The sequence below is a fragment of the Gavialis gangeticus genome, unplaced genomic scaffold (genome assembly GCF_001723915.1).
Source record: "Gavialis gangeticus isolate Ggan-Ray unplaced genomic scaffold, GavGan_comp1, whole genome shotgun sequence".
Classification (NCBI taxonomy): Eukaryota; Metazoa; Chordata; order Crocodylia; family Gavialidae; genus Gavialis; species Gavialis gangeticus.
Window position 1 is genome coordinate 17,640,573 of NW_017728992.1, and position 26,580 is coordinate 17,667,152.

The 26,580-nt window shown below is 41.2% G+C and overlaps 1 protein-coding gene across 6 annotated transcripts in view; it reads right to left on the reverse strand.

The window, feature by feature from the left end:
• Positions 1–26,580, reverse strand: part of CTNND2 (catenin delta 2) — a 1,155,395-nt gene that overhangs the window by 868,892 nt on the left and 259,923 nt on the right. For all 6 annotated transcript variants that reach the window (XM_019521196.1, XM_019521188.1, XM_019521179.1 and 3 more), the window contains exon 2: positions 10,122–10,234. In XM_019521196.1, the coding sequence (XP_019376741.1) occupies positions 10,122–10,234 (113 nt within the window). The remainder of the gene's footprint in view (positions 1–10,121; positions 10,235–26,580) is intronic.

Consider the following 26,580-nt stretch of genomic DNA (forward strand, 5'->3'; position numbering starts at 1 on the left):
CCCCGCTTGTCGTGCCGTGCAGTGTTTGCTGCTGCTTGTCCAGAGCTCCCACACTGGGCAGCATGAGGCAGCGGTGGCAGCCTCCCACGGCACGAGCTCCAGGCGGGCAGCAGCAGCAAACGCTGCCCAGCGCAGCAAGTAGGGAAAGCCTGGAGCCACGTAGGGCTGGGTTACAAGCTGGTGTGAAGCACAGGGAAAAGCAGCCCCTCCCCTGCCCCCTGGCCAGCACCCCATGCTGCATCCACTTGTAGCATGCGTTGGGTGGCCTGTGCCTGCTCAGGAAAGCCCTGCACAGGTTGAGAGTGACTGCAGTGTGGGGCACCAGACACGGGGCGGGGGAGGGGCCGCTTTTCCCCATGCTCTGCACCAGCTCTTTCCCTGCTTTCCCCCCCCCACCTGAGCTTCCTGAGCCGAGGCAGACCCTGCTGGGGCTTCTGGCTGGGGAAGTGGGGCCCGCTGAGGAGTCCCCTGGGACCTACTGCCCCTGGTTCCTGTCATTTTTCACAGGAACCAAGGACAGATAAATTTTAATTTTCAAAATTTTTTTTTAGGGGCCCTGTGGGTTGGACAGAATGGCCTCACAGGCCAAATCCAGCCCACAGGCCATATTTGGCCCACCTCTGCTCTAATGTATGTTACCTGCACAGCTTTGCAGCACCTCTCTGTGAAGGTTCTAGATGGCTGTGGCCATATCAGGAGAGAAACCCTAGCATGAGCATGGCCCAAAGTTCAATTTCCACAATTTACAAATTGAGATAAAGACATTGATCTATTCCATAACAAAATCACATTTCTAGATACTTTGACTCAAACACTATGAAAGCCACTAAAGTCAGATTTACAGCTGTTGAGAATTTAGTCAAGAATATTAATAAAAAAGAAAACTTAAGGATGTGGGGCATGGGAAGAGAAACCTTTTTCTGACATTATAGTAAAATCTCGTTATTACCTACTTTACTGACCCTTTCCCTCTGCCCAAAATGGCTGTGTCCCAGGGGCTTGCTGGGGCTGCAGCAGCGGTGATCCTGCTGCTCAGAGCTTGGCCGGCAGCCAAAGTGTGGCTCCAGCTGGACAGGCTCCGGTTTTCAGCGGTGTGCGCTGCCCCCACGTGCACCACTCAGCTTTTTTTAAACAGATTTTTTTATACCCCTGAATATCCAGGGGTCAGCCATGGATCACCCTGCCCTGTGCTGCTCCTTTGCAGGGTAGAGAACAGCTGAATGTGTGGTATGTGCACATACCGTACGGCCATGCTTATCTGGATGCAGCCATCATGCCCATAAACCTATGTCTTCCTCTGTCTGCAGTATAGTTTCATAATCCTAGAGCTTGGTGTATAGCAGGCTTTTGATTAGGGGTAAATTTAGTTTTGAGTATGAGAGATCTATATTGATCTCACCTGCACATCATGGGCTCATAGGACAATCAGAAAATTGCCCAATGTGTGTAGACAGCAGTTAGATCTTCTGGCTCATTTGAACCTCCCTTAGTGTCCTGCTATTTGCAGCCTTGAGACTGACTGGGTCCTGTCAATTTCCAAGCTGCTAGTAGAGGCAAGGCTCTCCAAGGAACCATTTTTTTTACTTGCAGTGCACATTAAATGAACATCTTTATAATGTGGTTTCTTGCATGGCCCATCCAGGGCTCTTAGGATAAGTTTTTGGCCCTAGACAGCTGGCCAAAACTCTGTAAGCGGCCCTCTGCCCAAAATAATTACCTGCCCTCGTTATAAAGGAAGTATTTTTGACCATGGTTGGCCAGATTTGAATAAAGGCATGTATGTTGGCCAGATTCTTGCCCACAACACAGTCTGCTTTGTACAGGCAAAAGCAGGTGGAAGGCTGTCCCAAAAGGGGAAGGTAAGGATTCCTCAGTCTGCCAGCCATGCTTCCCTTTCCCTGAGAAGGGAATGTTGTTTATAGAGCAGCTGGGACAAAACACAAGGCACTCTGCCTGATTACAGCAAGCCATTTATGCTCTGGAAGACTAATGGCTAATTTTAAAGTTGTTTCTAATATGAAACATGGTCCTGCTGAGAATCTGGACTATATATTTAGTTAGGAATTGATGTGCTGCTCTCTAAGCTGTATCTGTAGGTTCAAAAGCATGCACTTCAGTTTGAGATTTTCTCAATTAGGGACTTGAGAATAAATAAAATGTGGATCCATTTTTTTGTGCATGTGTTCAGTCAGTCAGGATTTCATGGGCCTTTACATGAAGCAAGTCATTCATGAATGAAGCCACAGTTATTAAGCATTGAGGAAATGCGGTGCATATTAAAACATCTCCAAAAAACAAAGAAAACTACTTAGCACAGGTGAGGAATGTCTCAAGTAATAACTGCTAACAGGTGTGTAATTTTTATTCATTTCTTTTAAAAGGAAAAATATTCTTAATTGTTTTATTCTAAATATGCTTGGTGATATATTCAGTATACTGATGCCTTAATCATGTCTTGCTGAGCTTTACACTCAAACCTTGATCAACTGTGTGTGACATAATTTGAAGCTTATTCAGCTCCTGAACTACTGAGCAAACAGATGTTTCAGAAAGGACTGTGGGTTTGTATGCTATAGCACTGCTGTAACAAATTAGCCAAAATCTCCTGAGCCTAGTATTGACACACCAGTCTATGAGCTTTATAAACTCTACACTGTTACAATAACCTGTATGAAATGGGTTTCAGCCTCACACTATTGCTACACGCTGAGATAAACACCAAGACACCCTTGTTCTGTGAGAAATTATACTAGTTATAAAAATTAATGGTGCAGCGTTGCCTTTTCAAACTAGCAACATTTCAAGTAAAAGAGTATTCTGTTATCTGCTTGCACTATATTGAGCAACAGGTAGTCAGCAGAATTAGTCACCAGCATAAAGTAACACTTGCATTAGTCCATACAGAACAAGTCTACATACATGTTTAAAGGATAACCAGGTCTGCTGGATAAGGTATACAAATGCAATCTCATCTTAGAATTGGCCAAGAACTGTGCGTGCGTGCATGGTCAAGGTGCGTTTAGAAAACAATACAATACATATATAGAGCAACCATACACACACACATATATACATACACATATGCACATATATATAATACATACACATACATATGTACACATACATATATATGGCTGCTCTATATATGTATTGTATTGTTTTCTAAATGCACCTTGACCATAATCTTAAATCATAAACAGGGTTGCCAACTGCCCTTAAATTTAGGGACAGTCTGTAAAAAAAACAAGTCTAAACGCCTATCCATAAAGTCCATATAAAATAGAGCCATCCATAAAAAAAATACCTAAGCAACCAGAAGCAACATTGAAGAACCCTGGTGAAAAAGAAGCTGGAAGCCAAGTGTTGAAGGACAGAGAGCAGAGAATCTCACCAGGTGTTTGAATGGGGAGCACAGCATGCTTCAGGGAGCATTCTCTCCCAGTAGAACTGATCCCAGCCAGGCTTTCCCACTCTTTCCTGGGCTAGGAAACCCACTTTTTGACAATTCAGTGACTGAAACTGGCCTCCAAAATTTAAACACAGATACTGACTTTGTACCCAAGTAATTGTACCTTCTCCCAAAACCTGGGATACAGAAGTAGCCAATTACTAAAAGCCTATGTTACATCTCAGGTATGCCCCACTATGTTTGAATATAAAAAGGAAAGAAATCAGGTTTATAAGCTTAATAATTCAGCTTTGAAAGGTACAGGACTGATGGACGATGAATATAGAGACTAGCACATAGGAAAAAAAATGAGTGTTTATGACATTCCTTTCTAGACATCCATATACAGCAACAACATACGTACTTCTGATGGTTATATCATCCTCAGTGCAATAATATATTCTCCTTCTCTACCCCAAGGAAAACATTTCTCACTTCCAATTTGAAATAAAGATTCTTTAGATAAATATTTTTAAATAAATGATGCCATTTTTAGATAATATTAACTGCTGTAATGTTACAACACTAGAAAAGTCAGAATAAAAGAAAAGAACTGGATTTTCTACTTAGGAAGATGTGTGCAATAATCATGTAAAGCATTTTAGTTTTGCAGCTAAGTAGCTCATTCATAGTGTTGGTATAAAATTGTAAACCCTAAAACCAAACCAACCACAGGCTCAGACAGACAAGCTGCATTCTAGATAGATAAAGAATGCTGCTTGTCCACACCTGCAGCTGACTACTGCACGCGTTTATTGACCCAAATCGGAACCATGTGCTGCTTCATAGCCGAGCTGTAGGCAGAACTTTCAACCTGCCAATGCTCAAATGTGTAAATTAGATCCAACTTGAGGCTAAAGAGGATGCTTCTTTTGCATGTTCCTAAACCTGAAGTTTCAGGAACACAGCCTATGATATTTATAAGACTAAACCACAAATAACTATGGTGGCAAATGCATCAAAAATAGGAGATCTCTCAGACTCACAATGAGGTACAAATGAAAATAATCTTTGCTTGCCCAGGTGACCTTTCTGTTCTTTGTACCTTGTTTGTCAGGTATTCTCGATGCAGATTGCTGTCTCCTGATCTGAGATCAAGATAATATAGTATGCTACAACATAAGGTAAGAGGACCATACCTATTAGGTCATAACTCATGGTGTTATTGGCTCCTTAATTATTATTGACAGACACAGCAGCTGGTCAATTCCTACACAGAGCAAATAGGCAAGACCCAAAAAGGTCACTGACAAGCCAGGAAATACCAGACAAACCAAATCAGTCCACCCAGATACAACTTGTCCTCATAATGCTTAGTTTCATAGTTAGTAGGGTTGGAAGGGACCTGAGCAGATCATCAAGTCTGACTCCCTGCCATGGCAGGAAAAAGTACTGAGGTCAAACAACCCCGGCAAGGCGTTCATCTAGCCTCCTCTTAAAGACCCCCAGGGTAGGAGCCAGCACCACTTCGCTTGAAAGTTGGTTCCAGATCCTAGCCACCCTGACAGTGAAGTAGCACCTCCTGATGTCTAGTCTGAATCTACTCTCTGCCAGCTTGTGACCATTATTTCTAGTCACTCCTGGTAGTGCTCAGGGGAACAGGGACTCCCCCAATGCCTACTGGTCCCCTCTGACTAGTTTGTAGCAGGCCACTAGATCCCCCCTCAGCCTTCTCTTGTGGAGGCTGAACAGGTTCAGGTCCCGTAGCCTCTCCTAGTAGGGCCTGCTCTGCTGCCCCCTGATCATGCAGGTGGCCCTCCTCTGGACCCTCTCCATGTTGTCCACATCCCTCTTGAAGTGCGGTGCCCAGAACTGGACACAGTACTCCAACTGGGGCCTGACCAGTGTCGCACAGAGGGGGAGTATCACCTCCTTGGACCTGCTCGAGATGCATCTGTGGAGATCGTTGAGCAGATCTTTATTATACTTATGAGTTCTTGTATGAACACTGTATACAGTGTAGATATTTTTAAACTGTTAAACTCTTTTCTGATATAGCCAACAGCATAATTTCTAATAATGTTTTAAGATATTAACTAACATGATTGCAATGTCTAGTAGGAATAGGACATACCAGGTATTAGTAATTGGGTTTAACCATAGAATACAGGTTTAAACAACACTAGAATATCTGCATCTTGGAAGAAATATTTGCATTAGTGTCCAAAACAGAATTTACAATGATGTAATTTAAAATAAGCTAATAAGTATTATTAAATGTTCAAATGTAGACATACACTTATTTGTTGATATTCACTAGTTTCTTGGGTGTTCAGTCAAGAACAGAGAAGGTTAAAAGAAAGAGTAACAAAACGCCCAAAATTTGTAATATTTTGAGAAAATGATCATTTTAAAGTATTAAAAATAATGAAAATATTCACAATATTAAAATATGCTGATTACAATCAGTCCAGTTTGATTATTGCTTGATGATCAGAAAGATCTGCTGAATAATAGAGTAAGAAGACATCAAACAATGGTGACATCATTGTAGCAATCTGGGTACTCACTTCTCTGAAAGAGCACAAACATTATTTATTCTGTAAAAGTATTTATTACATAAATTAAAGTAAATGCATGTAATTTAAAACAAGAGCTGCAAAAGTGTTCTTTAACCTTGAAGTCACAGGAATAGCAATATGAACAAAAATTATAATGTTTTATTTTATTTCTCTGTAAGGCACACCTTGTAAAGATAAACAAGCCTTTTATGTTTGGAGAATACATACTACAGTTTTAAATAAGCCATTTAATTTGCAATATTAATTGCTAATGAACTTCCACTCATGGATAAAACTGTTTCACAAAGAGGAGTTAGTCTCATGGAAGAGGTCCACAGCAAAGATTTTTTTTGCTCTATCTATACTAGTTCAAATATGCCTTTGGATGCATCTGATCATTTCTAACACAGCTTGTTTTATCAACGCACATTGCTGTACACACTATTTTAGAAATGCAGATGCATTCACTGTTCTCTAAAGATTCCATTCTGTTCCACTAGAGGTCTCATAATTCATCCACCAGGGAACTGCATTATTTTACCCATTTTGATCCTACAGTTATCTCTTTAGTACACTTTGAAAATGCAGTATAGTAAAATGGTACTGATATGGCACAAAAGGCACAAAATGGAGCTAGCTCATGTCTTCTTTTCCCTGGCATAAAACAGCAGTAAGTGCTGCCATACAGATTTTCATCTACAGATTTCAGGGTACCCCTTGTTTGGTTGAAGAGGAATAAACTACATTTCATGCCTTTCCCATCATGCCCCATCTGCCTATTCCTTGTCTTGATCTGCCTTTTCTCTACATTTTCCATCAGCGTGAACATCAATATCACAAAGACATGGCTCTAGACTCAAAGACGGGCACCAAACCCTGGCAGAAGCTATGTGTCTCCCTTTCATGCTGAGGGACAGCAGTGAAAAAAAACCATACACTACTCAGAGGGATTAACTTGGGTCTATAGTATTCCCTCAGGCTAAAAAGGGGTTTTATCCTAATGTAATCAGAGAGATGCAATAAATAAATTAGTATGTAAATAAATAAAGATATCCCCACCGGTGAAATATCAAACCTTTGCAGATTCAAAAGAGCCCTGTCACCACATTAACTAAACAAACAAGATAAATCATTTATAACCAGAAAATCTCTCCTGTTTCTTTCCAAAAATGTTCACTCAGTGAAGACTGTTAATGTAGTTTAGGATTTAACCAAATCCTTGAAACTGCCCTCATCTTCTGAGCTTTCTCTCATCAACTAATGCCAAAAGTATGACTACCCTACAGATATTGTTTAAAATAATAAAACAAAGAAAACATCTTAAACAGTAACGTGTGCTTATACAGTATTCATTGCAGACATTCATAAAGCAGCATTCATCTTATAGGAACTAGAATCTATAATCAGTCTGTCATCGTCCTTATAGAAGTGATCATTTATTCACCAGGACCAAGAACGTACATTGAATGATTTGGCTGCTGAAGCTTGGAGACACTTTTAAATTAATTCTCATTATTTTGTTTTGAAAAACCTGCTAACTGCGCTGAGCATCATTACTGCAAGAGAAGTTATAGGATTAACAATGAATCTACTGGAGAGGAAACCCTTGAGGGATTTCAGTAACTCTAATATCTTCTCCTCCAATTCAAGGAAAAAATCTATTAACTAGTGACTGGTGTCAGTTTTTAAGGCAATTACATACAGAGCCTGTTTCTTTATAATTCTGTTCTGAGGGTCTAGATGAACAAAACAAAGAGGTAACAAATACAACTAGATTACTGTAATCACATTATTCAGAAAGAATTAGTATAATGTAAAAAGCACAGCCTGACTAGCATTCCAAGAAAAAAAAGAAAAGAAAAGAAAAAAAAAAAAAGGAGGTTTTGGAAAAATAAACCTAAAAATAAGCTTCACAGGAGTAGTGCATATAAACATAGTTTTTGGTTTTTGGGGTTTTTTTTAAAAGAAGTCCAGTGTCTGGAGACAGATCCCTTTGACAGACTATAAAGTTATCCTTCCCTGATATACAAGATTTACACTATATTTAATTAAATAGAACAATTTTCCAAACCAGGATTTTGATTTTTTAATACTGTGGACTGTGCAAATTAAAATGTTGAATTTGAAATATGGAATAATGGAATAACTTTATATCATTTCATGACTAGAGATTTCAATAATTTGGGGTTGTTTAAAAGCTAAAGATTAGAAAATTAAGTATACTTTTTTACTAAACAACCAAAGAAAAACCAAGATACAATGCCACAGATCTCAGGTTTTGTCCTCATTTTAAATGGTGGGTTCTGAGAAATCTGATGTTAACCTTTCAGTTTCTTGTTTTGGACAATTTCAAATATTTTGTTTTGGAAGTATTTGCTTGAAAATGCAGACATTCTAAATTTTAAGAAGTGAAATGCATCTGGGGAAGACAACAAGTGTTGCAAGTATTTGAGATTAAACTTCTTGAGTAACTGCAGCTATTAGCATTTTGCCCAAACAAATCAATAATTACATTCCTGAAGTCCTTAAAAGATTAAACAGGCTCTTTTAAGAGACTTTTAAATGACCTTGGTACTATTGACAAGCCAAGAAGCATGACTCTTTGCTGATAAACAATTCTATTAATCATGAAACAGATCTTTTTTTGCATACCCTGCTTGGTTGGAATGCTTAGAAAATAATGTAAATCTTTAAACACAATTTAGAGAATTTACTTAAACTTTTCAGATCATTCATTCTGAATGAATGTGGGTTTCATTAAATTGTTTAGACCTTTTAGATTTAGAACAGGGCATTAATCTTCAAGAGACTTATTTAAAATATAAATGAGATACTTGAAACTATAGAAAAAACCGATAGTGGAATAAATTTCAGAATATTTATTAATAAGGGTTTGGTTTTTTTATATACTTTTTAATAGAATGGCAGATCTTGATTCACCTGAACAGGGGAAAGATTCTTTGTCCCTATTTTTCCTGAACTTATAACTTTACCCGTTAGTATTCTATTCTTTATTAGTTTTAGAGGTTTTCCTGTTTTTTTCTGAAAAATAACTGCTTACTTGATTCAGAAACCATTTGAATTGCTTGAACTGATAAACAGTTATTCATACAGTAATTATATTTCTGTACCTTTTTTGGCAAATGTAAACAAAATTCAATCTGATTGACATTATATCCTTGGTTTCGATCTGTATTTTGTACCCACATAATTTTTTAACAAAATAATACGCTGAAATGTTTAGAGACTGAAGGAAAAGTTTTGTTGATTTCTTCAGATAACTTACCCTACTGAATCCAAATTTGCCTTTGTTTGCTACAAGATCTGAAAAAACGTATTCCTTATCTTCCTCAGCCAAAAGCCTTATCAAGCAGCCCTACTAACTTTATGGGGATTACCTGTATGCTGAAATGTTTGCAGTAAACATTCCACTTTCTTCTTCCTTTAAGACTGATAAAAAATATTTGTAAAGCCTATTTAACATGTGCAAAACTATCTATTTTCAGTATGCCACTTAATAAGGTACAACAAAACCATGGTTATAAACAAATTTATATTTGTATCATTAAATTTTCATTTCAATGACATTTTTAAAACATATTAAAATTGATTGTAATAAAAGTAATACTGTGAGATTTTAAGATGAATTTGAAGAATGGGGAAAACTGTGCGCTTAAAATTCTGTGTGTGCTGTTGTATGTAAAAATGTCTTGCCCAGGAATGCAGGTGTATTTTCAACCTTTATGTCACGGTCTGAAGCACTGTCCACATTTAGTCACTGTCACAAACATGGTAACTCTCTATTGCCAGACTGCCACTGCAGCCCAATTGTGAAGTCCTGGCACCACTGACTTCAGAAGAGTTTTACCCCATTTTTTTAAATTTCAAAGAAAAATAATATTAAAATTGCTTCAGAAGATTATAGTGAGTTGTTTCAAAACTCCTATAAGTTTTGTTGCTGAACAGTTTTGCTAACAATTTACTGCAGAGTCATCATCTTGTCAGACCAGATAAAAGTAAAAAAAAATCAGGTCAGTTAATACATATTTTCAACAGTCAACTAAACGCTCACAGTCCCTGGTGTGTAATTTGTCACATAAAGATGATCAATGCAATTCATTATCAATGGCCATTCATTACAAGGACAGAGAAACGAGCCATTAGCACAGTACCTAATGCTGCTCATGCTTCCGGTTTCTGATCCGAGCTTACATCTCTCCAGTTGGCTGGCAACGATCTGGCGTTCAGCCTCAAGTTCTCGAGTCAGTCTCTCAAACTGCAGTTCCTGAAACACAAACACAGACATTCTCTCTGTGATCTCTGCAAAGAGGGAGAATTTCTGCACATGATGTTATATAGTTGGTGAAAGACTGCTATGATGACAGCTTCTGGGAAAAGGGTCCCCCCCACTACTTTCTCTCTAACAGGCTGCCAGTTCAAATTTATGCCGTAACACCTGCAGATTCACTCAGAATTCTGGTCAAGTGCCTTGCAAATGTAGTTTATTTAAGCTGGAATTTTCTAATGAGCTAAATGGATTTAGCTTCTTGTCAAATTTTTATTCATCTGTTTCTTTAAACAATGTTCTCAGATGTTTTTACTAAAGTTGATACAAGCACAGGCAACCCCCGCTTAACGTTGTTTCACTTAGTGCTATTTTGCTATAATGCTCGTTTGAAATTGATACCTGATTTCACTTAGTGTGCAGCAAGTTTTGTTATAATGTTCGTGGTCGCCTTCTTGGGTCATTAAAAATAATTGTGGTTGCCATCTTGGGTTGTCAAATACTTTCAGTTTTGCTTAATGCTCATTTCACTTAATTGGTTCCTGAAAAACCGAGCATCAAGAGCGCTAAGCAGGGGGTGCCTGTAGGCTATAACATGAGGATCTGGTTAGACCCCGACTTCATGTGGCATCCAACGACTAGACAATGGTCCAATTGCTCATGGATCCTGGTACTCATTAGCCAGAGCAGACAGACAGCAAACACCAGCACACATTGCTCACAACAGCTTTATTCAGAATGGAGACAGCTTTAGGTGAGCTCCCTCACAGACACCTAGTCTATGAACATGGGGAGCAGCTTTGAACAATAGATTCTCCCCACATTTATACACTTTGGTTCAAGTTCATTAACATTCACTCCACCTTCATCCCTCCTCTTGTTCCACCCATTTCTCTTCCCATCTCCAGCTCCACCTGTTTACTGTTTTCATAATTAGCATGGGATTGCCTATGCATTTCATTCATTTACATGCCTTTTTGCTATGAGCACATATCTAAGGCCATGAACCCTTTTCTTTTGGTCAGTGAGCGGACTCTTTCTTTACCAATCACCATCCACCCTTTTGCATATATTCATCTCAGTTTCTGTTCCAGGTTCTACCATCTTCCACCTTTTTTGGGCCCCTGTATCTTATCTTGTTCCTTACTGTAGCTGGTTCACAGCACACAGACCTAATTGCTACTTTTTTCCAGAAAAAATGGTTAACACAATTAAAATGGTTACCTAACATAAACAAAATCTTATATATAAAAGATATCACAACAATCCTATTATATGGTTAAAACTACTTGCCTAAGCATCTGTAAGGTTATTTTAATACACCATTTTGCCTTGTGGTCAGCAGCTTTTGCTGGGACACAGGTTAAAGCCTTGTTCCAGCTGCAGATCCAATGCTCCCTAATAATCCGAATGATTGATACTAACAGATCTGAGGACTTTTTAATTTTTTTCAATATTCAGACTAACCCAAGGAATTTGTAGGGCTAGAGACAGAAGTTACACATAAACTGGTTTAAGTGATCAGAAACTGGTTTACACCTGTAACAGAACAGAAGTTTAGTGCACATACACCAGTTGAAGAGTGGCTATAACTGGTTTAAGATAAACCTGATTGAATGTAATATCAGACTTAACTGATTTAGTTTAAGCCAGTTTATGAAACTGCTGTCCCAGACCCCTTCCTGGCTCAAGTTAAATCAGAGGTCCAGCATTTTGTAGCCATGGACTGGGCTGTCTCCTCCAGAGAGTAGGACTGGCCCCACCCCTCTGCTCCCTAGCTGGAGTCCAAGGGCTGACTCACTAGCCGGCTCACTGGCCTCCCCAGGCAAACCTCAGCTAGGGTCTGGGTCCAGGAAGCTTAAACTTCCCTTTTCCTGAGTACAGAGCTGCCCTGCCCTGCTTAATTTACTGCTGGCTGTGACTGTGGACTACAGATCCCAGAGGCACCAGGAAGCAGGAAGAGGAAGTGATGAGCAATGTTGCAGAGCTCTGCTACTGTGATTGTGGACTGCAAATCCCAGAGACCTTGGGGGCAGAATGAAGAGAAAGCAAACACACAGGCCATGCTGGCTACGTGTCAGAGAGCTGTGCTCTAGCACCTCCCCCCACTTCTGGCTTGAGCCACTGCAGGCATGTGGCTGCATTTCTTGAATCAAAAGTGAATGTCTGTTCATTTGCTTATTCATTCAATCTTTGCTGCTTAGACTAAACTGCAAAGACTATATCAATTCAGCCTCAGGCTTTCTGACGGTCTGTACTTAGCCTAGAAGATAATATATGGCAAAGAAAGTGTTGGTACTCAGACACATATGCAGGCAGAGGGGTGTGCATGTTTTAAAGCATAAAAATTCCCAAAGAGCAACATAAATTTTCAACAAGTCTCCCAAACAGCACTCCCCTCCCTTTCTGCCTTGGTTATCATTTCTAATTTGTTTTTGTTTTAGGTTTATTTTGTTTGTTTGTTTTTTTAAAGCTGTGAAGAGATCCCTTCATTTCCTTTCTGCAAACACTGTTTTCCTGGTATGCTGGGTTTGCCAGAGGCTAAAGCAGAAAATATTTTTGGGAATCTCTTGTTAAAATGTTGGCAACATATCACCAGTACATCTGTGTATTCTTGTGCATATACAGTATTTCTGTCTCTCTTCCCCACCACGCACGCACGAGCGTGCACACACACACACACACACACACACACCAGTTCCAAACAAATTCAGTGCTATCGCACAACAAGAGCTCTGTGTAGTGTGATGACTTATTTAATAGTGTACTGCATTTATAGCCAGGATAATCCATTCCCATTACACATAATATAAAAACAAAAAAAGAACAATCAAATATTTGAGTCACTCTTATACTTGACTCAGTGAAAACACTGCCCAATTATTCAGTTTCCCATCTCTCCATTGTCTGTCACGGTAACTATTAATAAACCAACTAATTAAAATCCTGATTAAATGGGCTTTGTGTTCAAGATCTGAAGAGCTCTATCATGACCATCAGTGAAACTGAATTTCTAAAACTGAAGAGCCCTCAGCTAGCAGTGTTAAAAAAAAACAACAACTCTGCTTTGTTACTGGCCCTATGCCCTATACAGGGACACAATGAATTTCAAGCACTGACTCTTGTCTTTAAGGCCAGCCCTGAGCTTCCCCCAACAAACCAGGTGTGGCAATACAGCCCACTGGGCCCTTTTGGAAAAGACCCCCCACCACTAGTTTCCTTTGGCTGGCTTACAAGAGATGGGCTCTAGAAAAAGAGTTGCCTCCTGCCCTTATCAAAAGAGAACAAATAGCAACACAGACCATTTGAGGGAAGGAGGAAGCAAGGGTGACTCAGCTAGTCCTGTGCCATCTACCTATCACATTAATCCCTTAACAGAAGACAAATGGCACACATTCGTCAAACTACAAACAACATTTGCATCCAAAAACAGTGAAGCAGTGTCCATCTCTCCAGTTCAGCTTGATTTTCTATCCCTGTCTTATTTAGTAGGAGTCACAGAGCACAAAGTCCTTCATTGAAAGAGAGGGAAGGAATGGGAGAGGGGAGAGGGAGTGCATTTGAGATGGTTGCTGACATTTGAGAGAATCCATTTTAAGTATTTGTCAATCCACTTAAGACAGGCATGGAAATGAATACCAAATAGTAGACCTGTTGCATCACAATTCACAGGACATCATTCTGTGGCAGAAATAACTGTGTATGTATCGCATTACACTGACCCAAGATAATAAAAATTAGTTCTTCACTATTATACAGGTACTGTGTTTAACCTTAAAGGTTGCTATACTTCAGTGACAGATTAACTGTTTCTTCCTGAATACATGAAAAGTTGGAAGATTTGAGATTCCTAAACCTAGAAAAGAGACTAATGAGAGAGGACATGATAACAATTAGGGCTGTGCTGGACTCTTCCCAGGGGTAAGGGCCCCTGATCTGCCTGCCAGATGACAGGAGGCTGGTGATGCTGCCTGGGACTGGCACTGGGCACAACCTGCACCCAGCACTGAGAAGATCAGTGCTGCTGCTGGCCCCAGCCAGCAACACCAGCTTCCTGTCATCCACACCAGAGCTGACCTGAGGAGGGTACAGGGCCCGGGGCAAATCAACTCATGCGGGGACCCACCCCCACCCCAATTCTGATCCCGGGGAAATCAGTTTTTGCAAGCCCCTCTTCCTATCCCAGGGTGGGGGCAGGTCCCCACATGAGCTAATTTGCCCTGGGCCCCATACAAGAGGCGGCTGGGGCCAGCAGCAGCACCAATCTTCCTGGTGCTGGGTGCAGAATAGCCTATGGGCAATATGTCAAAACAGCATCAAAACAGCAAAACAGTTTCAACAAAATGAAATGGAACAGTGCTTTTGAAACAAAAAGAAACTCAAAAAAACCCACTGTTCCATCGAAATGTCGAACCAGAAGTCAAAGTGGAATGGTGCTATTTCGCACAGCCCTAATAACAATCCTCAAATATAAAAAAAGGATTTTTTATAAAAGAATTTGTGAGTAAATATTTTCTGTCTTCACAGGGCACAGGATGAGTAGTAAAGAGTTAAATTTCAAGGACAAAGATGCAGAATAAGAAAGAAAAACTCTCTCGCTATGAGGCTGATTAAACATTGGAAGAAGCTACCCAGATAGGATGTGGAATTCCTATTTTTGCAATAAATGCAGGCAAGACAAACAGTTGGCACAAATGGTTTAAGACAGAGATGATCTTGCCTCAAAAGCAGGGGGTTGGACAAGATGAAGTCTCTTCCAGTTCTATTTTTGTATGATTCTATCATTCAACATTGTGTGTATTTTGTTAAACTTCTTGGCACTTACTGGAGCAACATTAAAATGGCTTCTGTCAGCTGTTCAGAGAAAGTGGGGACCAGGGAGAATTACCTACACAAACTCTTGCCCAGAAGCAGACATGAAAGTCATTTAACAGAAGACTGATTGAAGTAATCCCATGTACAACTACAGGCATTACAGGACATTAAGACTACATTTGGAAACAAAGCAAAACAAGAGTTGAGGTGACAGGAGGATGTGCCACTTAGCCTAGTGCAGGAAGGTGTTAAATCTTTTGTACTGCAAAGGAAGCAGAGTCACTAATGTACAAGTGTCTGCAGTGCATAATGATATTTCAAAAAGCTGATGCTGGAGCTACAGAAATTATTATTCATGTTTATATTTGACTGGAAAAAAGGTACCACCCTGTCTCAGTCATTTAACTTAACATGTACTTTGTTTGTAAGCATCCTCTTCACTGGTTCATTTCTTATGGGTTCATCATCATGACCTCATGACAATGTTAATCTGAATCTACTGAGGCATGCTGTGGTTTCAGAATTAAATATAAAAAAAATTGGTAACACAAGTTTATGCAAATGACATTCAAATTGTTAAGACAACTGCACAGTGATGGCAGTTTTGTATATCTGTGCAGGCCATGCTGCAATGTTAAGATGAAACTGAACAAAATCATGTTGAATTCCAGTCTCTGGAGACAACACTGCAGTGGCAAAGGTTGCCAGAGTAAGCACAAAGACAGTGCATTGCTGAAATGACCGTTATGCCAGTTTACAGCACTTATCAACAGAAAGCGAGAACAGAGAATGTGTAAATCATGACAGCAGCAAACAAGTGGAATCACAAAGACAGCCTGGAAAGGATGATGGCATTGTAACTCCAGGATTATAATGAAAAGATGAAGAAAAATTGTTTAAAAGGCAGGTAGGGAGGGCAGCTGGTGGAGAAATTCTGTAGTGCTGAAGGTGTCACTATAAAAGGTTAAAAGGAGAAAAGTTTAAAAAAATAAACAACCAAGGAAACATTTAAAAAAGGAGAAAAGTCCAGCCTGATAGAAGCCTCCATGTGCTCTAGGAAAGGTGATAAACAGATGTGCTTAGCTTTAACAGTCTGGTTATGGAGCTGGGGTTGGTTCCTGTTTTTAGCTGCTGCCCACTGTTTTTATTGCCATATCTAAGTGTTGAGGTAAAAACAGGTCACAAGAAAAGGGGAGTCCCTGAAGTCAGTGGAGTTTCACATCCTTACTTCAGGCCTCACTTTGCTCTATCCTTTTCTAACTTGGAGTTAACTTAAATAGCAGGGATGTTCATGCTTCACTGTCTTCTGTAAAAGACCTGGTGAATTATGAGTAGGGTCCATAAAAACCTTCAAGGCTAGGGATAGACATTCAAAAAGCCTGATCCTGAATTCATTCAATCTTTGCAGGTTTGTCTAACCTGCAAAGCTTGAACCAATTTGGAGATGGATAGTCATTTACTTTTCATTCCAGAAATGCAGGCACATGCCTGCAGTGGCTCAAGCGAGATGCCAGGGGGAGCTAAAGCAGCCCTCCCTTCCCTTCTACAATGCTGAGCTTAGGGGGTTGCGTGGTCAGGCCCCGGCAGGACGCTCTGATTAGGGAGGGGCTCCCCCACCTCAGCAGCCCATCAGGGAGTTGATAACACAGTGTTTATCAGGCCATTAATAAAACAGAAGCTACTCTCATTAGTTCAAGCACTTTTTAAACAACTTTTTCCAAGGAAGGAACCAAGAGTCGTTACCAGCTACCTGTTGATTAGCTCCAAAAAGCCCTAAGCCAACACTGCTGTCTGCCTTCGTCCTGTCTGCTACATCACAGACCATAGCCAGCATGCGATATGCTGAGAGGTGTCTCTGTCAGGCAGAGGGGAGGGCATAATCACTTAAACCCATTTGTGTGTAATGTCTGCCCCAAGGAAAAGTGAGAACAATTCTAAAAAAACCATGAATTCACCCAGGAGTGGTTTTGTGTTTTTCCAGCATTCTTCAGAACCTAATAATTACTCTATTTAAAGGAAAATTCAATTCAAGTAAAAGGAAAAACAAAAAAAAAATTTTTAGCTCATGATTATGAAAAATACCATTTACAAAAACTAAACCAGTGATAGGTGATCATTTGAATCTGCAGGTACAGAAAACAACAGTACTAAATTAAGGATAGGCATCACTAGTGAGATGAATAGGGAAAGCCTAATTATGGCCCCCAAAAAAAAAAAAAAAAATAGGATCTCAAGTTCAAATACTTCATAGAAAGATTTTAGCAGCACACAGTTCTTGTCCAGATACTCTGGGAGTGTGCAAAATTGACTTTGTCCTCTGTTAACCTAGTAAACAGGATAAATTGTGCTCTTAATTAGAGTTACAGTATAAATACATATTATTTTACATACCTAATTATGTCATGCATAATACTATGAGTCACAGCCCTGTAAGCTCTGAATGGAGTGATTTCTTAAGAGCTCTCTTGGCAGGAAAATCTCCTGATCCTCTCAGACTCAAAAGCCAGGATGATGCGAAGCAATGAACAGTGCTAGAAACCAGCACATTTGAAAAAGTTTAGCTTTGCAAGAAACTTCCATATAAGATAAAACATGTCAGTCCAACCTATTTATGGAAACTGAGCAGAATGACAAGATGATTTCAGAGAGTTAGTTAGTCATGTTAGTCTCAAGTAAGGCAGGAGACCAGGTAGGTACTATATTTCTTAGAGACTACCAGTAACAGGAACAATGCCTCAGGGGTGGCTGTGATTCTCCCTGATGGCCACACAGATTCTGCCTTGCTTCAGCTCCCTGGGTACCCACCCTTCTCTCTTCCCTACCATGCCTTAATGTAATTTGTTGGTTTGTAAAAAGGGAGGCTGTCTTCTGGTCCCAGAGTGAGCCCTTCTCCATCTCTTGGCCAGCAGTCCCCTCACTGGTCTCAATCCTGCCTCCCAAGTACTACTGAGTCCCTCTTGGCCACATGCCTTGCAGATGTTATCGGTTATTCATTTGAGTGAGGCACCTTGTCCCCAGTACCATAGCAGGTCTCCTTAGGCTTTCAAGCCCTTGTTGGTGCCTCACTCTTCCTGGTTTCTACCCCCTTGTCTCTAGCTGGGCCTGTCAGCCTAAGCCCTCTGTACCAGGCCTCAGAGTCCCTTTCTCACCTCTCTCAGGTACTGGGCCCTTATCCCCAGTTTTGTCTCTCTCGGTCTCTGGACCCCAAGCCCCGGTTTCACCACATTTGAACTCTGGGCCTCTGGACCTGGTTTCACCATACTTGGGCTCTGGCACAGCCCTCCTGGCTTCAGATCACTTCTCTCACAGGCTTTAAGCTTCCTGGCTTCAGCCTGCATGCATTTTGAGTCTGGCCCTGGTAGGGCCCCAAACACCCTTGTGCCCCTTGGGCACCATTATAGCTTGCCCCCTGCCCCTGGGAGGTTCAAACCCTTACATGCTGTCTCCACATCACCTTTTATAGGCACTCTTGGTCCACTGGTTTAAATTTTAAACCAAAACACAAGCCCACTGGCTATAACTAAAAATATGCTCCCACTGCACCATACTTTCCTGCAAGCCATAATTCTTACTTATAGCTTGCAGGGTAGCTCAGGTGCCAGGCAGTCCCTTGACTACAGCCATCTTGCTACAGAGCTCTTCTTCCTGCTTCCTGAGGGACCAGACTGACTATTTGATCTCAGGCACTAAGTGCTTTATGTGCCTCTCAAGCCCTGCCCTTTTTGGGCAGATGACTACAGCCACACAGGGATTTCCATTCTGGGCCTGATTATCAGTCTGCTTTCCCCAGCTGCTTGTGGCTTTGTTTCTAGGCTGCCTAGAGGTCTGCCCTGGCACAGCTATTCCCAGGAAATAGTGGAAAAACAGTAAGCTATCTGTGTGGCTACCAGTCTGCCAGTTTGCTGGCAGCTAGCTCATTTGCAGTTACCCTGATTCCTAGCTGCCAGCTCCCCCAGAGCCAACTCACCCTACTGTAGCTTCCTCTTAAAGTAACAGGGGTCCTCTGGCTCCCTTTTAAACTAATTATATATGGATAAAAGCATCAGCAATAACACCCACATTGATTGCAAATGAGCACAATGAGGCAGTACCCATGGCCCTTTCACAATAGGTAGACAGGTCAAGGATGAAGGTCAGCAGCTTCTCATATACTAATCCTTCTGTTTTCCTTATTTCTGGATATTAGGGCTGTGCAAGGCTTCAGACAGAGCTTCGGATCCGGAGAAGCTTCAGATGCTTTGTGGTCCAAAGCAGCACATCCAGGTTGAAGCGCTGGCCTTGTTAGGCTTCCTGAAGTGGTTCGGAGCTCCCAAAGAGCTTCGGAGCCGCCTCGGAGGTCCAGCCATAGGGTATAATGGGGAAACAATAAAATATCTATAACTTTGTTGGGTTTTTTGTCTGATTTGGATGACATTTTCAAGGGCAGTAGACTCTGCAGAGAGGATGAAGCCTGTCAAGTGTCAAGAAGCTTTGTGCAGGGGTTTGGCGGAAACAGCACCCCAAATTCTTTAAAGCAAAACTCCTGTCACATCTATGTGTTACAACACAGGGGGGTCAAAACTGCAGGGCTGGTAGCTCTTACTGAGGCCACAAAGCCTGACAAGTTTCAAGGAGGTAGGTGCAGGGGTTTGGGGGGGAACTTCCCCTCAACCTGCAGACAAGCAAAACTCGTGCCATGGGTACTGTGGGACCGACTGTGTCCATCTTGGGACGGGGAGAAGAGACATTGCTGCCGGCCTGCCTGCTAAGCTACTGTGTTCCCAGTCACCAATCAATCATTCATGATTCACTCAGGGACCAGGGACCAGCTCAATACACAGGACCTAGCTACTACATAACAACTTAACCAGCATCAATTAGCACCTACAAAACCAGACTAAGGAGAGGAAAGAATCAATACAGACAATCAACCGCCCCAAGACAGAGGCAGTCTTGGCACAAGTTTTGCCTGTCAGCAGCTAGGGGTGCAGGGCCCCAGAACCCCACTGCACCAATCTCCTTGATAGCTGGCAGGCATTGTGGCCTCAGCAGGGGCCACCATCCCTGTAGCTGTCACCCCACTCTACCTTAACACATGCAGTGTCACCCACGGCACCAGTTTTGCTTGTCCGCAGCTTGAGGTGCAGTTCCCCCCAAACCCCTGCACCAACCTCCTTGAAACATGGCAGGCTTTGTGGCTTCAGTAAGAGCTACCACCTCTGCAGTTTTCACCCCCCTGTGGTGTAACACACAGCCATGACATGAGTTTCGCTTTCAAGAATTTGGGGTACAGTTCCCCCCAAAGCCCTGTGCCAATCTTCTTGAAACTTATCAGGTTTCATGCTCTCAGCAGAGGCTACCATCCCTGCAAGATTAATTCAAATCAGACAAAAAACAACAAAGTTATAGATATTTCATTGATTCCCCATTATACCCTATGGCCGGATCTCAGAGGCTGCTCTGAAGCTTCGGAGCTGCTTTGGCCGGATCAAGGTGGAAACCCGGTCCGGAGCTCTGGATCGGGTTGTGGCCATCTGAAGCAGCTGGATCCGAAGCCGGATCAGATCGCTGCTGACTCGCACAGGCCTACTGGCTATTTTTTTTTGACTTTTCAGTTATGTTGCTGTTCTCCCCTTTTCATTCAAGCATCTAATTCTTACTCTTTGCAAGTCAGACTGGGGGGTAAATGTGGCTATATTTTCCTAGGTGTCATTCACTTGGCCTACAGTCTCAGCATCCTTCCATTACCAGGCCCCTTCTTCTTGCACGGGCATACATGGAGTGCCTAAGATGCACTTGCAAGAACAAGTGGATATTTCATTTAATTGAAAAGTGGCAAATTCAAAACTTATAGAAATGCATATTTTTTCCCCTCACAGAATGTCACTGAGGCCAGGAATTTAGGGACATTTAAGATTATCTGAAACTACAACAGCTAATGCTAACAATTTTGGAAGAAGGAAAAACCTTATGGCTTAGAACCATCTCCAACTATTAGAGGTACTCTCTAAACCAGGGCTGTCCACAAGGCAGCGTTAAATTGTAGTCTACCCTGCTGTCAGAGGTGACTCATCTGCCCCACAGGGACAAATAAAGAGGACAGCCCCGTTCTAAACAACTACATGTCTACCTGTTCTGTTTTTCCTGCACCACATTGCATATATATATCCAGAAGAACTTCATGGACTCAAGTACATCTGAGAGCAGGTTTGTGGCGTGTTATGCCACTAAAAATATCCTTTGTTTTCCACTGAGTGTTGATTACTTTATACCAGCGGTTCCCAACCTCGGGCCGTGACTCAAATGAGGGTCACGGGGGCAATGCCAGCGGTGCTGCACACAAATGACAAGCCACGCTGCATGCCAGGAGCTGCCCTGCCCCCATGCCACCACCACCACCACATTCCGCTCCCAGCAATGGGTTATGGCAAAAAAAGGTTGGGAACAACTGCTTTCAACAAATCCTGGCCATGTGCTGTAAAAAGTACTGCACACACAATACCAAATTCTGTTCATAGTCAGCAAGGTTCTGATACAGCTGAGAGCAGAGGACTCAAGACCATAAGCCTTCTTTTTCCATGCACAGTGGGCCACATGTACACACTATGGTCAGATATTTGGCTGGGGTGATATAATTTGCCTGGGGTGATACTACTATGGCACCCATACCTGCTCGGGGCAGGGGGTCAGACCTGATGATCTGTTTAGGTCCCTTCTGACCCTAAGCACTATGAAACTATGTATCTCTCATACCAGCTGATACCTGGTTACCATCTGCCTCCTCCAGCCCTTGCCATGGAAGCTGTTTCTTCCTCCTTCCCACCATAGTCACCAAAGGGTCTTTTTCTTTCTTTAAGTGTCTTTTCCCTAATTTTTTATTCTCAATTTTTTTTTTTGTTCTCAGTTATTCTTACTTCTTAATCTCCTGCCTACCTTCCCAATTTCTTTGGCAGTTTCCCTTTCGCCATGATTGCCTCTGCAGCAATACGCTCACTCCCACACGGCAACTGCTCAAGTAGTCAGAGCAGTAAAGTGGAAAGCTCTGAGGGACAGGCTACTGCTAGAACTTCTGAGAGCTTTCTAATTTCACGCCTTTCCTCTCACTGCTTTTGGAGCAGTGACAGAGAGAGGACATCAAATTAGTGAGCTTTCTAACACCTTAGCACTGCTGTGCATCAGAGCACTTTACTTTTATTCTGTATTAAAGCTAAACAACATGGAGATGCATGGTATGTCACAAAGTAGGTGTGGGGAAAAACAGAACCACAGTGACAAACACCAACACTTTAGCAAATTCAGAAGCACCATTGTGGTGGTTTCAATTCCCTGCTCCATTTGCCTAGTTGAAATAAGAATGTTTACAAAGAAAAAAAAAATGAAACATTTATTTGAAACAAGGTTAAAAATAACAAAAAGCACACACAGAAATATGAAACACTTTAAAAGATCATTCCATAAAAGACTATGGGTTTAGAGGCTGACTTTTCTACACATAATGAGGAAGAGGTTTTGCTAATTATGGTAAGAGGGAGGGAATGGGCTTATGGTGGCAAACAGTTCAACAAATCTATCCTGCTGTGCTAGGGTATGTATAAGCCTACAGGTTAACAGGTATTTACCTGAACTCCACTAAGAGGTATACAACACTCAGATGTGGCACTGTCAACAGGGAACCTGATGCAAACTAGAAATTTTTGTTTCGCAAACGGGACTCTTTTGATATGCCCATAAATGGTTCATATGTGTGGTTAAAAGGAAAACTAAAAAAAAAAAAAAAAACTAAAAATGGGTGGATGTCAATATTTAATTTCTATAAACTGAAAATTATATTTAAAAAGTCACTAGTCCTTTGAAGAAAAGCTTTTTGTCAGTTTTTGGTACACTGATGGATTTGGTCTCACCTGTTCTTTTCTCTTGAGCTTCAAGATATAGTCCAATGGGTGTTACAACCTGTTGGCAACATCAGCTGCAGAGGCATCAGGGTGCCTTGGCCCAACACAGATAGAAGAACCAACTAAAAATGACTTCAAGTACTCCTACAGCTTTCCTCCAATAGCCCCTCCCCACTTTCACCCTTTCCCTGGCCTGCCAGAATTCTCTCTCCCTCTCCAATTCTTTTCCTCCTCCTTTTGCCCTGGCCTTTCTGCCCTCCCATGCAACTCTACTTTCCACATATCCTTTCCATGAGGAAGAAACCTCCCTTTGTTATAACTATGATTCAACCCCTTCCTTTATTTGGACTCCAGTGCACAATAAACTAGTCAGTAACACACATGCACATGGCCTCTTGGTTTTGAAATTACCCACAATGCATTTTGCCACACAAATTCAGTGACACATCAGAGCCAAGCACATAAAATGAATTATAACTTGGAGAAAAGCACTGCAAAGTACTCAACACAAAAATGTAACTGTTTTTGTATATATACCATTCCACTGTGGATTTGCATACCTGCATTAGGTATGCAGGATGGGAAGGTTCAGAATAGTCAGGAAGGGTGAGGGTCCCCTGAAGGACCAAGGGAAAAAGGTTTCTGGGCTATGACTGGAAAGCCCAAGGGGATCCCAGAGTGAAGTTCTCCTTTTCATAGCATTCTTGCAGAGCTTCATAAACCCTCATAGGTGAGAAAGTCTCACTGGTAAGACCCTGAGCTGCAATCCAAGATGGGTACCTGCAGCAACGATCCCAAACAACAGGCAGCACAGCTCAGACCCCCAGCTCTGCTGACAGTGGCAGCAGTGAACCGGATGGCACAAAGCAGCACGAAGGAGCAAAGCAGTAACTTCAAATGGTGGCAGGCAATGCTCCCCAGAGCAGCAGCAGAGGTGCTGTCCCAAGGAGGCAAGAGGGGATGAGTCAGAAGGTAGCATGAAGTGGCTTACCCCAGCACACACCTAGGTTTACTCTAGTAGCAGTACTCCCAAACTCAAGACAGGGGTCAGGACCTTCCCCATCAAACTGAAAGAATCTCTTCTTTTTACTGAGTGCAGTAGCAACTTCTCAGGTGTGAAAGCTCCCAGAAAAACTGATACCAGAAGCCCAAAGACCTTGTAGTCATAGTTGTTTGTTATTTGGGTGTTTTCTTCTATTGTTTGGGGTGTTATTTAGTGTTTTGGGTGTATTTAATAGTTGCGGTATTTTATAGTTGTTGTTTGATAAGGTAAAATTATTTTCTTTTCCCCATTTAACAGACTTCTATATACTGCCAGTATCCAAATTGCTTGTGAGCAGGGAAGTTGTTCTTTTAGGACCTCCAGTAGCATAGGTTTTCTCAGGTTGCTGGATGGGGCCTTAAGCCAAATTTGAGCCCAGACCATATACTGACACAAGGGCCTAACAGACATTACAGAAACAGACATACATCTCACTCCTTCCAATTGTGCAAGAAACTGTGTTAATGCAACCTTACTTCTTATGAACTTAAAACAGAAATCCTAAACCACCATAACTACAGGTGAGTAGAATGACTACATAAAAAGAGTACCTTGCTACTAAATAGATCTGTTCTATGCTCTGTGCTCATTCATGGTCTTAAGAGCCGTCTTAAATAAAGAAAATAGATGTTTATTATTTCTTATATATGTTACACTGTAGAACCAGTACAGTTGAGAGATGGAGAGTTCAGTTCATTTCTCATTCCACATGTAATACACCTTTGTTGGGTGCAGGTTATTGGTTGAATACTCAGAAAGAGAAATATAGCATGTACAATGGTAAATTTCAAGGTCTGCAGCTAGTGGCACTGATATTTTTATTTTCAAAGGCACCCATCTATAAGTCACCAAGCACCTTTTCCAATTCTTTTTTCCCTTTGAACCAGTAACTCTGTCAATTTCCCTGTGTTTCTAATTATTTACAACATTCTGCTTGACACACACATTGAACATGTCTGGACAGACTAGGTTCATCTTATTACTCCATCTATTTGAAAGGAAGTTGTGTATGAATACAGATGAAGGGTCATGCACAAAAATATTCCAGCACCCTATCAGATATTATTTTGGTCAATCATGTAATTTACATACTTTCCACTATTCATAAATATTAAGATTAAATAAGTTTCAAGGAGCATTGCCTAAAAGTTGGGTTCCACAAATGCATATTATAAAAATTTGCAGGTTTTCTGCCATTTGGTTCAGTAGCAGCAGCAGCTTACTTTAATAACCCAATAAATGCTCTTAAATGATTCCCTCAATTTTATTACAACTGTTATTAAAATATAAAAAGAGTAAGGCAAAGAAAAAAACAACACACAGACATTCTTTCCCCACTGCCTCCCAGAAATTCAGCAGATGGAAGAAATTCCCCACAGATCTCTATTGTCACCGATTAGGAGAAAAGCAATTAGCAATAAAAATGTGTTAGTTTTCAAAAGCACCATTGTGATTTCATTCTCCCGATTTCAATTTGAATAGCTTTTATTAGGAACAAAAATAAAAGGTTTTCATCATGAAAATATAATGATCTTCTAATACGATTATCTACATTAGTGAAAAGATACATTTATTGTCACAAACCAGAAGTCATAAACCATTATGTGGCAATTTTCTATATTGGAACAGATTTATCATCCATAAGATTCTCATATTTGGGCCTTGGCTTCTGCTTCCTCCAAAATCAAAGATACATTTCTCCATTTATCCTAAAGGCAGCAGCTTCATGCCTCTAGTTCTAAGAATAAAAATCATGCTAAATAGTATTACCAAGCTAATTATACCAGATAGAATTTACAATGTTGGCTCTCAAATTAGAGAGATGTATTATACACCTTCCCTATTCCAAAATTCCCAGGCCTCATAAAGGTTGCAGTTTGGCAAAAGTTCTCAAACTGTGTTCCACAAAAGCTCTGCGTGTCCAAAGAAAGCTGATTTGGCCAAATACTGCTGAACTTTTGCCTCATTTTTTGCTGCTAAAACACATGAAATGCAGCTGTTGATAAGTTCCAAAAAGCCCTAAGCTGACACAGTCCTATCTGCCACAGCACAGACCCTAGACAGCATGTGGTATGCTAGCTAATGCTGAGAAGTGTAAGGCTGAGGAAAGTGGGGAATCCCTGCTTCAGCAGGGAGTGGTGAGGGGGAGAATGCCAGACAAACCCTACTGTATGTGCAGTCTCTGCCAGAGCAAGAGCCAGGGAGCAAAGGGGAAGGGCCAGCCCTCCTGTGGAGCAGAGTGCCCCACCGAACCCAGAAAGCGAGCCTGGATGCTGGGGGACTCTGATTTAACTTAAAACAGGAAGGGTTCTGGGACAGACATTGCATAAACTGGCTTTACCCAAATTAGTTAAGGCTGATACTACATTCAGCCAGGTTCATCTCAAACCGTTTTCAGACAGTTTCAAACCTGTTTACATGCATTGAACATCTGTTCTGTTACAGGTTTTAACCAGTTTCTGATCACTTAAACCAGTTTGTGTGTAATGTCTGTCCCTAGCCTGTGACTGTGGTAGTTTTAATGCAGTCAATGTGAAAGAAATGAAACATTTGTTAAATACTGTTTCTGTTTCAGACACATTTAACACTTATGTTGTTTTAAAAGTCCAAAATCTAAA